Here is a 14,435-nt window from a genome sequence, read left to right as displayed (position 1 = left end):
AATATTTGAGGAGCTGAGCACATCACCTACCCTTCTTCTGTAACGTTCCATTCTAATCTGTTTTTCTCCGCCCGTCACCATCTCTCTCTCTCTTTCTCTCTATCATTCATCGAACGAAACGAGGCCGTTTAGCTTGACAAATTTACAGTCAACAAATGGCAGGTGCGTGTGATTTGCATTACCCGTCATTTTGAATTTGGTTCCCATTCATTATTTCTAGTTCAATTCCAAATTCTCATTTTGATTCATATCTTCAGTTGATTTCAAGTTATTTCTGCATTGAATCCACTTTATATTGCTTACTTATAGGTTTGCCTTTCTTTGTCAAAACTGCTGATAATACGCAGAAACTTTGGTTATTGTTTTGATTTGAACTGTTGATTTTGGGATTTGTTAAGTGAAGATATCTTTCTTGAAGTGATTTACTGTTTTAGCTTCCTAAGAAATTGTGGTTTCGGTAATGAATATTAATGGAAGTTAATGAGTTCATGATTTGGAATTGGAAGGATCATTTTAGAATTATGTGCAGGCTAACTTTCTCCTCCTTATAGTAACAAGTGAAAGCTTCAATTTATAGGAGAGTTATAGCTTCTATGGTCAAAATTGAATATGGGTATTATTTATATAATTTATTGTATCCATTTGTTCATGTTATAGTGATGCACTAGTTATCAGTAACTATGACCTCTATTAAACTTAAAAAAAAAAAAAAAAAAAAAAAAAAGAATAACAAAGAATGAGAACCTTAGCATTCATAGGAAAGTATAGAATAGTAAAAACATATATAATTCCACGATATTGATTAAGCATTTACAGATATGGTGTCTGATAAAATTCCAAATTCTTATGCAGCAATGTCAGGGAAGATTGTTCAAAATGTTTTTGTAGCACAGAATAGGCAGTTCGGGACCCAATACCGAAGGGACTGTTGTAACCCTTATACCTGCAATTCACTTCCCTTCTGTGGAGGGAAGTTGGCATGGACTAGAATATCTTCCATGCAAATGCACAACCTACCAAAACACCAGAGGGGTTTTGTTAACCGAGGAACTGTTTACTGCAATGGTCTGTTCTAGACTCTCATTATCCAGGTTGATCCAAAGCACATTAATTGCATTTTTAAACCCTAGAGATGCATCCCATTTTCTTTGATCAATATCATGCACCAACTTATTGACCTATCCTATCTGGATTTTTGCTTTTCTTTTTTTTTTTTTTTTTTTTTTTTTTTTTTTTTTTTTTTTTTTTTTTTTTTTTTTTTGCGTATCATGATAGAATTGGTTTTGGAGTGGTTCTGACCAGCCTAGTATGTAATTTTGAAATGAGCAAAGGTTTTACCTTATTTTCTACTTTTGATCCTTTATATTATTATTTTGGGACTTTTGTTGCAGCTGCTTCATCTGCAACTGCAGTGCCATATCTCGACAAAGTTGATTTTCTGAAACTTCAAAATGGCAGGTGAGGAAAATCTGTGCTTATAGCATGTGCATTAATTTAAATTTTATAGTCTTTTCATGAATCAATACCTATGTTTTTGCTGCATATATTCTGTTCTTTGTCCTGTGTTCATCAGTTGAGGCAATGAAAAGTCCGTCAATAACCTCCATGTTGTCCTCACATTGTCTTGACAGTCCCCTGAATTTCTCATATGAGTGGAGGATTAAATATGTAATCCATGGGTTGGACAATCAATTTGAAGGGTTAAGCTTTTAGGTTCTTTCTTTCATTTGGTCTGTGTTGGAATATGTGGGTAATCCCACATCGAATAAATACAACTAAATGAAATGGCATATAATGTGAAGGGTGAACCAACCAAAAGGGCTTAGGCCATTTTGTGTTAAAGGTAAGTCCAACTCATTATAAGCCCAATATTAAATAAATAATTGAATTGGATTTGATTAATTGCTCCTAGGGCCCAGATTCTCAACATGGTATCAGAGCCTGGGACCCGAACCTGCATGAGGGAAGTTCCCGTGTTGGGTCGTACCCTGATGGACCCATGTGTTGGGCCATCGTATGCTTGTCAAGTGGGTAGTCCCACTTGAGGGGGGAGTGTTGGAATATGTGGGTAATCCCACATCGAATAAATACAACTAAATGAAATGGCATATAATGTGAAGGGTGAACCAACCAAAAGGGCTTAGGCCATTTTGTGTTAAAGGTAAGTCCAACTCATTATAAGCCCAATATTAAATAAATAATTGAATTGGATTTGATTAATTGCTCCTAGGGCCCAGATTCTCAACAGTCTGTAACGCGACGGTGCCTCCAGCACCGAATGTGGCATCCACCGTCGGGTCTTTCGGGATTGGGCGGCGGGTGTTACATGGTCTTTATAACTTCATTCATTCTAAGTATCATATAAATTTTCAACAGATTATTTCACTGTTTATCTATGCCACTTTATATGGATGAACATATGGTCGGTGCATAGTTGTTTGATATTATTAGATCCTAGTGACTAAACTAATGTCCTACCACATCCATAAATTCAAGATGGTGAAAGAAGATGCTTTCTCCATTCTCTTTGAGTACCTTTTCTTTTTGGATATTCTAGTATGCCTGGCAACAAAGTCAAGCATAATTGAGCACATGTTAACATAAGATACACAATCTAAATTGGAGTTTCTGTTTCTGTATTTTCCTAATGAGCCCACAGTGATATTCGTGGTGTGGCTGTTGCTGGTGTTGAGGGAGAACCTGTTACCCTTACTGAACCAGTTACAGAAGCAATAGCAGCTGCCTTTGCAGCATGGTTATTGGAAAAGAAAGGGCCTGATGGATCTAGGTCTTTGAGAGTTTCTATCGGTCATGATTCCCGAATATCTGCACAAATGTTACAGGTGCGTATTTGTTGTCCCAATTATTCAGAATCTGAGAGCATAACGTTTGTTGTCTTTCCTGAATTTGGTTTTGTCTCATTGTGTTGCTGGTTTTGTTGGCATCATGATGCTTGCAGTTTCTAGTTTGGACCCTTGATCATTAGCAGAAATGTGCTTATTTAGCAATGCAGTACAGCTTTTTATAAATATAGTAACTAAAACCGTGCACATAGATCACATTTCTTCCACTTGAATTCCTTGAGTTTTTAATTTTTAAAATGTAGCCTAGGGATTTTATGCTAAATGTTTTTGCTATCAATTGTTCTTTTTTTCTAATAAAATAAGTGTGCTTAAATAAGTGTGCATATATCTGCAGTATTAGAGCTATTTTTGTTCAAGAATTGTATCATATTAACATAACAAGTTACTGAGAACTTGATGATTTAACTTGCAGGATGCTGTTTCTCGGGGTATCACTAGTGCAGGCTTGGGTATTGTTCAATATGGGTGGGTAAATGCTTCATTTTGTCTTTGCCTCAATGTTAATAAAACGTACTGTCAATACAAGAGGTCTAAGTTCAGAGTTTTTGGACCCAAATGAATTTAGCTGGTATCTGTTTGTTAAGGTTTAGATCTTGACTCCTTGGATTGGGTTGTGACGATGCATCAGATGAAACACCTTACCTTTTTTTTTTTTTTTTTTTTTTTCTGGTTGGGGGGAGGGGGGATTGACATTTGGGATGAGTTTTCACATAAATTATGGGCCTTTGAACCAGGGTGAAACGGTTGCTTTCACTTTTTCTGATGTGTTCATTGGGCTGGTCCTTTTTTTATCCTGAAGACCTCGTTCCATTGAGGGATTAGTGCTTAAATTGTAGCTGTGGTTCAAATAATTCATTGATGATATTCTTTTCTCTGTTTTCTTTCGTTTTTTTTTTGGCAACTCTATACCTGACATACCTCTTGTAGATTGGCATCCACCCCAGCAATGTTTAATAGTACACTTACTGTGGATGAAGCATTTTTATGTCCAGTTGATGGGGCTATAATGATAACAGGTAATTGATAGAAGTCATTTTTCTTGTAGTTACCGACTCTGATCTTCTATGACGATGGCCTTTGAAATGATGCTTTTACTGGTTAACACTCTTTTGTTGCATTAAGTTTTGATTAAACTCGTCTCCTTTTTATATGTTAATAGGGTTTCTTGATTTAGAATTATTTTCAACTAATCGAAATCTATGGTCGATGTTTTTATGCAAATAGCTAGCCATCTTCCTTACAATCGGAATGGTTTCAAATTCTTTACCAATGCTGGAGGGCTTGGGAAGGCTGATATTAGAGACATTTTGGACCGTGCTGCAGATTTATACAACAAATTTACAGATGAAGGTTTAGTGAAGTCAAAAAGGCAGGCAGAAGCGTCAGTAAAGAAAGTTGATTACATGACAGTGTATACATCTGATCTTGTGAAGGCAGTCCGTAAAGCTGCAGGAAATATAGGTAAAAACTCTTTGAAAACATGTAAGCAAAATTAAAACAAAACTTGGAGATGAACATCTCTTTTCTCTGTGTTAAGAAGTGCAATATGGGTGTGAATGAATGTTGTGCTCTATCCTCTTTCTGACCATTCTTATATGAGATCTCTAGTTCTAATTATTTTCTGTTTAAACATGAGTTGAATGTTGTTTACTTGCATGCGTTTTTTTTTTTTTTTTTTTTTTTTTTTTTTTTTTTTTTTTTTTGTTTAATTTGAATTTGCATGCTAAGTTGGTGAGATCCTTCTAATTTGTTGATTGGCATTCTTAATTCATAGAGAAGCCGTTGGAGGGGTTCCATATCATCGTTGATGCAGGAAATGGAGCTGGAGGATTTTTTGCTGTAAGTTAATTCACATTCTTACGTTTAGATTGATTTGGCTTTCTTTTGTCAGTCCAAGGATTTTACCTTTTCTAACGAAACATCTAATGCCTTAAGGATCTTTTAATTTACTTTATTCTGATGCACATCTAATGGCTTCCTAGTCTTAAAACTTTTAAAACAGTTACTTGTCCTAGTTATTCAAATTTCATTGCTATCATTGACATGTAAATCAACTTTTTTGACTTTGTTTTCAAAGGGTACAATTTTGTCAGCAATAGATGTCAAGATATTCTGTTGGCAACATCCTTGTCATTGGACCTTCTTATCACTCGCCTGAGCTTCAGGTGATGATGCCAAGGTCCATCAAAATAATAATAATAATAATAATAAAGGGCGCCGATGATCTACTAAAATTTTGCAAGTGATCCTAATAGGCATATTAAGTTTAAAATCTCAATTAGAGTTCAAATAGTTGACAAGGTCTGTTGGTAGTTCTAGCATTTACAAAAAGCCATTAGTGTTAATTTGAATATATCATCATAACATTGATGGTTTGATGACATACATTGTAATCTCAATTCCCTAAAAATTTTTAAAATATTGTAGAGAGAGAGGAACTGAGTTGTGAAAAAAAGTAAGTCATATGCATGTTACACACGTTCTCATTATTAATGTTCTTTCTTAAATCCTTTGAGAAGAGAAGATTGCCTCAATGAATGATGTTTGAAGAGCTACCAACTTTGTTTAAATTTGCATGAAACTTTCAGTTCGGGTAAAAAAATGCACGAATCTTAATCTTTAATTAACCCTAGGATGTGCATATTATCACTGCATGATTTAATTTCTCACTTCCTTGGTAAGAATTCTTTTCTTGATATCCATCTAATCGACTAAAATAAAATTATCAAAGATGAATATCACTGTCTCTTGTGGAGTAAAGTAGGGGTGAGCATTCGGCCAATTCGGTCAAATTGAGTAATATTTTTAACCGAAACAAATCAACCGAAATTTTTTTTGACTTAAATGAATTTAATTGAATTAATTTTTTAACCGAACTTAACTGAACCGTTTTGACCGAATTAATTTTGATCATTAACTGAACCGAAGTTAAAGAAAATGAAAACTTAATTAATCGACTGAATTTAATCGGAATTTATGATTAACTGAATTAACCAAAATAAAAATTATCCGACATTATTAGTTGCTACTTAATCAAAATAAAAACTAAAATATTTTTAATTTTATTATCTACTAATCAAAATGATGTAATTTTGAGAGTCGATTAATTTGATTAATTCGGTTAAATTAACCTTTAACCGATCGCCGAAATCTTAGTTTTTTTTAACCGAACATTTATTCACCAAACTGAATTGACCAAATTAACCGAATTAATCAAATTGACTGAATTGGCCGATCCGAATGCTCACCCCTAAGTAGAAGGATTAGTATCTTTCCCTTTTAAGTTTAAACTGTTAAGGCACTCTATTTATAGGATTGATTTCGTGACTTTGGAACTGTTTGGACTGTTCACTGATCTTTAATCCATGCACTAAGGAAAGGTTCTAGGTCTCAACAAGATTGTCACTATTAATTTTTAATCCTTCCATTTGAAAATTGGTATTTTTTTATCCAATTGTCCTTCAGGCGAAAGTTCTTGAGCCCCTGGGCGCTATCACTTCTGGCAGCCAGTTCTTGGAACCAGATGGTGAGTTGCAATCAGAAAAATTGTGTTGGGGTGTCTGATATATCATCTTGTTATTAAAAACTTATTTGGGACAGGTTTGTTCCCTAATCATATTCCCAATCCGGAGGACAAGGCAGCAATGAAAGCTATCACTGAAGCAGTCCTAAAAAACAAGGCTGATCTTGGGATCATATTTGATACTGATGTTGACAGGTAATCTTCATCATAGTTTATATACACTTAATATATTTGAGTTGTATTTTAATAAATATGTGATTATTTATTTTAGATCTGCTGCTGTGGACTCCACTGGTCGTGAGTTCAACCGGAATCGCCTTATAGCTTTAATGTCTGCGATAGTTCTTGAGGAAGTAAGGACTCCTTATTTCAGCTGTCTTAAGAGCTGTTGCTTTTATATTGTTATAAATCCCTTTCCTTAATTTTCTTTTTCCAATTTGCTTTGTTCACATTTTTCCTTCAGCATCCAGGAACAACTATTGTTACGGATAGTGTGACTTCAGATGGACTGACTACATTTATTGAAAAGAAACTTGGTATGTTAAAAACAGAAATGCCACTTTAGCGTTCTTCGTACTTGAATATATTAATAATCTACATCTCTTTTAGGGGGGAAGCATCATCGGTTCAAAAGAGGCTATAAAAATGTTATTGATGAAGCTATTCGTTTGGTAAGTGTACAATGGTTTAAGCAAGAAATTGAGCAGGGTGATGTTTCAAGCCCTGTACAATCATTTGGAAGTGTAAATTTGGAAGTTAATACAAAAATAATACTAATACTGCTGGCTAATAATAATTTCAATTGTATATATTCCCAGCCAAATTCTTTGGACAAAGTGCTTGTTGTAGCTCATTATTAGCAACAGATAATTGTTTATTCCAAACTAATAGATGTCTACCAATTCTTTTCAAGGAATGGTTGTGTTCTTAAAAGTTTTTCTTCTGCTCCTAATTTTTGGATTCTGATATTTCCTTTTCTTTGTTACTGGGAGCAATGACACTTTTCTTGTTTACTTGTGGAAAATTGACAATCAACTGATTGCAGTTGTTGTGCAATGATAAAAGCACAGGGCTGTCAATGAGCCAAAATGCTTGCAAGTTACTGAGGCTAAGCATTGAATTGTTTTAGTGGCTCAGCTGAGCTTTGCAATATGCATATGCTTTGACTTGTAGTGAATTGTTAAATAGCATGAGCTATTCCGCCTCTCCTCATAAGGAATGTACAGAGGCATATCGTACATCTTGCATGAACCTTCATTCCAGTTTGATTTTTTTATTGAATTTTTCGATTAATAAAAATTTGGGTTCAACAATGAATTTGATTTTATAAGAGTTCTGTGATGAAAGTGAATCTGTTGCAGTTTGGAGGATGTAGCCAGTAGCAAAGGGCATGCATCTTTTGAGGATCAAGTGTTTGTTAGAGATGAATGGTTGAATTAAGAATGCAAAATTTTGAGAACCAACATTGTTAAAGGGGAAAGGAAAGTTGAAGTGATTGTGATAGGTCCAGAGGTTGGAAATTCTGAAGGTGTGAACATGATTTAGATATCAAACTGGCCTTTCAGTTGAACCTTCTTGCCTTGTGTCAGTTGTGTGACTAAAGTTCTTTGGTTGTTTCCAATTTGCTTTTAGTTCATCAAACACAAGAGTATACTCAGCTTTCGGCTATGCATTCCTGTTACATTACTTCACTTTTATCTTTTGTTGAACTGGCATAGAAAAATGTCCTAATTAATTTAAAGCTTGGATTGCTACTCTTCGTCTGTTTCTAATTGTAAGATCCTTCTAGTTGATTTTTCTACATCAAGATCAGGCATGTTTCAGCCTTTCATGTCATTAACTATCAAACTAAAATAATAATTTCGCTCTCAGAACTCGGTTGGTCAAGAATCACATCTGGCTATTGAAACAAGTGGACATGGAGCTCTTAAGGAAAACAACTGGCTAGATGATGGTGCATATCTCATGGTACGTTTATGTCTAACATTGTGGCCTTACTTCTGGCATATAATTATAATGTTGCCCACTGTTTTACTGAATTTACTTCTCTTAATTGTCTTTTTGCTATTGCAGGTAAAGCTTTTAAATAAACTAGCTTCAGCCAGAGCTTCAGGAATTGGTGGTGGCAGCAAAGTCTTGACTGATCTGGTTGAGGGTCTGCAGGAGCCAGCAGTTGCTGTAGAGTTGAGACTAAAAATTAATCAGAATCATCCAGATCTTAAAGGAGGGTATGGTTATTTATATGTACACGTGTTGAAAATTTTGCAGCTTTTGAAGGTACTAATCAATTAGAACTCCAGATCTTTCCGGGAATATGGCGAGGCAGTGCTGCAACACTTGGAGACCTCTGTAGATTTAGACCCAAAGCTTCAGAAAGCTCCTGTTAACAATGAAGGGGTGAGTTTGACACACATAGATCAATAGTACTTATTGGAAACCAACTTAGCTAGCATTTTTAAGTAATTACATCCTGTTTGGAAAATCAAAATTCGCAAGAACTCAGTTAAATTGAATTCAGTTTTCGTAATTTTCATGTTTGGAAAGGTATAATCGGTGGAATTTAATTCTCTGACGTTTAAAAAATGAGCCAATGTGAAAGAAACAAAATCATATTAAAAGTGGCATGATATTGGAAGAAATCAATTCATTTCATGAAATTAATTCTTTTATGAAAAAGGGTAAAATGGGAAAACAAGTAGATTCATTTAATTACATACCAAAATTGAATTTAATTTTGAAGAATTCATTTCTTTTGTGTGAGTTTTTCAAAGAAGACCCCATATCTATAACTCACACTTGATTTCCCCTATTTTTCTCAATAAATAGTAAATATTTTTCAATTTTTCAACTTAAAACAGGTTCGAGTTTCTGGTTATGGTGGGTGGTTCCTTCTGAGATTGTCACTTCACGACCCTGTTCTTCCCCTTAACATAGAGGTAACTTCATTTCAGTGTCTGCATAGATTATTATAACCGTTGAATATATAGCTACTAATAAAAGTAATCTTTTATCTTAGGCACCTAGCAAAGATGATGCTGTGAAACTTGGACTCTCTGTGGCTTCTGCTGTCAAAGAGTTTCACGCAATGGATACATCTGCATTGGACAAATTTATCCAATCATAATAAGCTGTCGAGTGCCAGATACATCTGTCAGATAGTTTCTTCTGCAAACCCTTTTGTTGCATTAACAGTGGCTTGTCAAGTTTTTCTGTGGTGCTATAATCTCATAATGTGAATGTTATGAGCTATCTCGATTATCCAGTTTAAAACTATAGAGATCCCCAGAAATTACAGAGAACAATACCCTACTTGTGAGAGCAGTGTCATCTTTGTGCATAATGAGACATTCAATTTTTTGGTTCATTATGATAAGCTGAGTCTGTTTATGCTATTCTTTGTGCTGAAACTGCTGATTATAAACAGTATGATCTGCTTAGCTAGCAATCTCTTTTATAAGACATGTGAACTGATTTTTAAAGAGTATATTATACGTTTATAAAAAATTATTAATAATGCTATATTTAAACTCGCTTTCTAATAATATATCTTCTGTTCATAGATTACTTGGTATATTATTTTTAAATTCTCTCTTTTCATTTAATTAAGTTCCCTATAAGTAAAATGTGCATATTCAGAGGAAAATCTAGATATATATATATATATATATATTTCTTGATATATTGTTTTAATCCATCTTTCTATTATCATGTAAAGTTTATTTTGGTTGTTCTTTCATCGTTTATATTACAAATATTTTTGAAACAGACTAATTTGAATTTTATATTTGCTTGATGTTTGTTAATTAATCTTATAAATTTTTAGTACTTTGTTAAAATTTTACTATCAAGACTTTTTAATTTTAATTCCTTAAATAAAATTTTCATATTATTAATAAATATCTAACTTATTAATAAATATTTGATGATATTATTAAATATTTTTTTATTTAATTGTAATCATTTTTTTTCATGATAATTACACTCGTAGTTAACTATAAAAATAAATTTTAATTTATATGTAATAATTATACATCTAATGGGGAAGAATTTTCTTCAAAAGAAGGGAGGGAATTCATTTCCTAGTCATGCATATTTTTTAACAATAGCAGATAAAGTTGCTTTCTAAAATTCTTCAGAAGCAACCATAATTTAAAATGTGCATACAATGCATATTGTCATATTTTGGAACATTCTTTCATCGCGGAGTCAAATTCTCATCGGTACGAGTCAAAGGAATGGCCCCCAGCCTCGAATTTCCATATAAAGGGCACGTCGAGCGTAAATACCCAAAAACAGAAGCTTTACAAAAGAAAAAAAAAAAAAAAAAAAAAAAGATTCTCTATTATACAAGTAGCCAATAGGCAGATATAGAACAATTACAGGCACCATAAGTACAGTGTCATTAAGATTTTTCTTATACATATATACAAGAGATACTTCAAATTTGTCCTACTTTTTATCTTTTTTACCTACAATTTTCATTTAAATATCCAAATCTGTCCTCCTACAAGTTCTAAGTGGTTGCTGAGGCTTTTAGAAGCTTCATCATGAAATTGAATTTGGTGTCTGGAGTTGTTCTAGGCTGAGGCCAGTTTGCTCCTTCTGGCACCTTAATGCATTTGAAACCCTGGTCCTTGTACAATTTTGTGGCGCCGGAATTGTTCAGATCACAGTGCAAAGCAATGGCACGACAGCCCCAGCTCCTGGCTTGAGCCTCTGCCTTTGCTATAAGTCTCTTAGCTATGCCCTTCCTTCGGTATTTCTCCCGAACAGCAACATTTGATATGTATGCAATCCCAGTCCTGTCACACAAAATGTACAGGTGCCATCAGTGAGGATATAATGACAAAACACATTAGATTTAAATATAAGAATCAAGAAAAAAAAAAAAAATTGATGTACAAAAAATCACATCCTCACAACCTGAGCGTGAGACAAAATTCTTTTCCAATAATCAAGCATAAATTAAAAACTATGGATTTCAATTTCCTTCACTTTTTATCAATTCAGAAATATAACTAGAGGAAGACCATTTCATGTTGAATAGCAGCAAGAGCCTGCTACTGCAATTAGCAGACCATTCCTAGTTTATAGTCTTAGTTTATAGTTTATTCAATTTTTATTTGCACTAGTAAGAACACATTTTCAAATTGCTGTTGGAAAAATATAATTAATATAAGAGGTAATGTTGATACATTTATGAAAAAGGGTAATAAAAGAAACATGAACCATTGAGGATTCATTAATGGAAAGATATGCATCGAAATCAGAAAGTAACCCATGAATTTCACTTGAAAGAGTTTTCATAAGTTTCCTTGTTATTGAATGCAATAGAATATATGTAGGATGCTGAAAATCAACTCCAAGTTATCTTGAGAAGATTTTTGAAGAGAGAGAACAAGTAGCCAAAATAAACTCAGCAATATTAGAATGTGCAAGACGGGGATATATCGCGATCAGTTATCATCAGCAATTTGTATATGCAGGAATGAAAAGACAAAGTTTCCTCATAACAAGTTGAGTTGAAATACAATGACATCACACAGTGAAGGAGGCCATGTGGAAGTCAAATTATATAGTTTAACCAGAAAATGAAGCAAGAAATTTAAACCAAAGTTTCTCCGAAACATCAAAACTTCCTAATACAAATCACTCCTAATAATCTTCAAGGATAATATCATGCCTCTAGGGAAATGCTATTCAATAATCTAAAAATTTAGTCAAACAGCTGCTTCTCAAGCTCAGAATTTAGTCCAATGCAATAACCTTTTTCAGGGAGATTTGAATGGATGCCTTCACTAAAAGTTGTGTTTCTTACCATGCTCAGACACCCAGTTGGAATTTGAAATGCAATGGGAGGAAGAGTAGGTAACCTAAATTGAATTGATTGTCACGTGGCAGGTGGAAATCTAGGACACATATGTTAATTATTCCCTACTGTGGAAATAAAAGGAGATATGGAGGACTTTTAAATGGAAAATAAGGAACATGAAAGGGCAGAACTCCAAAGTAGAGAATGTTACTAAAATGATTATGTCCTAGTTAGGAGAGTGAATGCCTCATTCTAGAGAGTGCTTCGCTAAATGCTGAGAATGAAGGTCCTCTGCAAGAAATGTGAAGTAAAATGACAAGGAAATAGGTAGCCCTAATAATTAAGATGAAAGTACACCTAAGTATTTTCTTCCAAAACCTGAAAATATCCTTGTAGTGTCATTACTATTTTCTAATGTTATTATTAACATGAGTTATCAAGAAAGATCATCCTGTAAGCACTTCTTAGAAACTAATAATCCATTCAATGTGTTATTCATCTTACTAAGATGATAAACAACAACATCTTGGAACTTAACAATTTTCAGCACCAAACAAGCAACATAATTCACACTCAATCACTAGAAATCACCGTGCTTACTTGCCGGCTAAATAAAAGATGTTTTATTCAAATTAACTTATAAAACTTGAAAACTAGATCCCAAGGCAGTCATAAAAACCTGAATGTCCCAGCATAAATATTAACTGACCTTCTTTGCCGAAGTGGGCCTTTTCTTGGAAGAAAATCAGCTACAGTATCCACAGTCAATATGCCAGTAACATACCCTCTATTGAGACTGAATTTCCCATCAAAACCTCCAACTTTGAAATCTTCATTACCAAAGCAGAAAGTTTCATCACCAGAGCTCCCAATGACAGCGACCAGACAAGTTCTCTTGCAACCAGATGGTATAGAGAATCCTGAAAGCATTGCCACCAGCCTATCAATCCTCAACACGAAATCTAGAGGGAAAGAGTAGTTGGGAAAGAAGGAGCTGCAGTGAGTCTCAGCCACTTCCCAACAATCCTCCAACCTTGCTTCCCTCACAACAATCTCTGGGGACACAGTAGGAAATAATTCAACCACTTGACTGGCTCTGCATTCTCCTAAGCACCAGAATAATCAAATTGACCTTTTAACATCCAACAAATCACGCAAGCAAAGTACAATACTTCAAATAAAAATTCATCAAAACAAAAAACAAAGTATCAAATTCAACCTGTATTAGACATTATGTTGTCATATACATCTAGTTCAAAACAAATGTTGTCATATACACTAATTACATAAACTATAGTAAAAATAGTCATTTAATTTATAGATTGAAGATCTCGAACCTCAGTTGACTTAATTCTCAAAAAAAAAAAAAAAAAAAAAAAAAGAAGCATAAATTTAAGGTTAGCCCAGAAATGACAAGTAGACAACAGTTCAATTAGTAGACAAATCTTGACTACTTCGGAAGCTAACACAATTAGAAATAAAAATCAAGAACTACAATACAATCTACAAAGAAAACCAGAAAAGGATTCCACAGCAACTGCAAAAACCAACAAAGATATAAATGGGAAAAGATGAAAAGACTAACTTTTGAGGTACCTGATTTGAGGAGAGGAGACAAAGAAGGTTCATTAGAGACCTTAGAAAAAGGAGAAGAGCTAGAGAAAGATTGTTGCTGTTTCTTGAAATGGAAGCCGCTGTTTATGGAGGTTGGGGATATTGCAATACCTAACGGTATAGACCGCATTTCCTGGAGATTTTGTCTCTCAGATTCTCTAGATAGAGAACTATATGGTGCAGTGTTTACCTCAGAATGTCTGAAGTGTACATCTTGTACTGCATTTTGGGGTTGTTTTCACACTTTGGTTATTATTGTTATTGTTATGACTACATACAACAGTTGTTCCTTTTTACCGATGCCATGGTAATTATTTCTGGGGCAAAGGATAGTTTGGTAAATTTGACTAAAGTAAATTGATTAGATTCTATTTCGATTTTTAATATCTTTGGTTCATTTTAATTTTGACAAAAGAAGATGGAAATTTTTTTTGTTTAATTTGGTTTTATTAAATTAAAATCTATTCAATAACATATTTGATTTAGTTATGTATACTAATCAATTTCGTTCAATGTTTATTTATGATCAAATAACAAAACTATACTGACAAAATTCGATTATTCCGGTTTCAAAAAAAAAAAAACAATTTGGTGTTCAATTAGGTAATTAATTTATTAAAAA

The 14,435-nt window shown here is 33.8% G+C and overlaps 2 protein-coding genes across 6 annotated transcripts; one reads left to right on the top strand and one right to left on the bottom strand.

Moving 5' to 3' along the window:
* On the top strand, positions 1 to 9,914 carry LOC105650907 (phosphoglucosamine mutase family protein). Of its 5 annotated transcripts, none has more exons than XM_089723095.1 (18): positions 1 to 162; positions 853 to 1,065; positions 1,392 to 1,458; positions 2,660 to 2,843; positions 3,277 to 3,329; positions 3,792 to 3,880; positions 4,188 to 4,325; positions 4,639 to 4,703; positions 6,330 to 6,390; positions 6,465 to 6,582; positions 6,659 to 6,740; positions 6,851 to 6,923; positions 6,997 to 7,058; positions 8,260 to 8,355; positions 8,461 to 8,615; positions 8,688 to 8,784; positions 9,246 to 9,323; positions 9,404 to 9,914. In XM_089723095.1, the coding sequence occupies exons 1-18, from the start codon at positions 156 to 158 to the stop codon at positions 9,509 to 9,511; spliced, it is 1,746 nt and encodes a 581-aa protein (XP_089579221.1). In that variant the 5' UTR covers positions 1 to 155; the 3' UTR covers positions 9,512 to 9,914. The 5 variants fall into 5 exon arrangements, with proteins under 5 accessions (XP_089579221.1, XP_089579219.1, XP_089579222.1 ...); XM_089723093.1 differs by having other exon boundaries at positions 2 to 162; positions 4,089 to 4,325; XM_089723094.1 differs by lacking the exon at positions 1 to 162 and adding an exon at positions 208 to 309 and having other exon boundaries at positions 4,089 to 4,325.
* A 794-nt stretch (positions 9,915 to 10,708) lies between these two features.
* Positions 10,709 to 14,049, bottom strand: LOC105650906 (Acyl-CoA N-acyltransferases (NAT) superfamily protein). Its single transcript, XM_012237869.4, has 3 exons — positions 13,796 to 14,049; positions 12,909 to 13,305; positions 10,709 to 11,189 (listed from the first exon to the last, which is right to left on the bottom strand). Exons 1-3 carry the CDS (start codon positions 13,941 to 13,943, stop codon positions 10,901 to 10,903), a joined length of 834 nt encoding a protein of 277 aa, XP_012093259.1. The 5' UTR covers positions 13,944 to 14,049; the 3' UTR covers positions 10,709 to 10,900.
* Positions 14,050 to 14,435: the final 386 nt, after the last annotated feature.

This window comes from Jatropha curcas, chromosome 6 (assembly GCF_041381405.1).
Source record: "Jatropha curcas cultivar XTBG-Jc1 chromosome 6, XTBG_Jcur_1.0, whole genome shotgun sequence".
Taxonomy (NCBI): domain Eukaryota; kingdom Viridiplantae; phylum Streptophyta; class Magnoliopsida; order Malpighiales; family Euphorbiaceae; genus Jatropha; species Jatropha curcas.
This window is presented reverse-complemented; position numbering and strand designations above follow the sequence as displayed.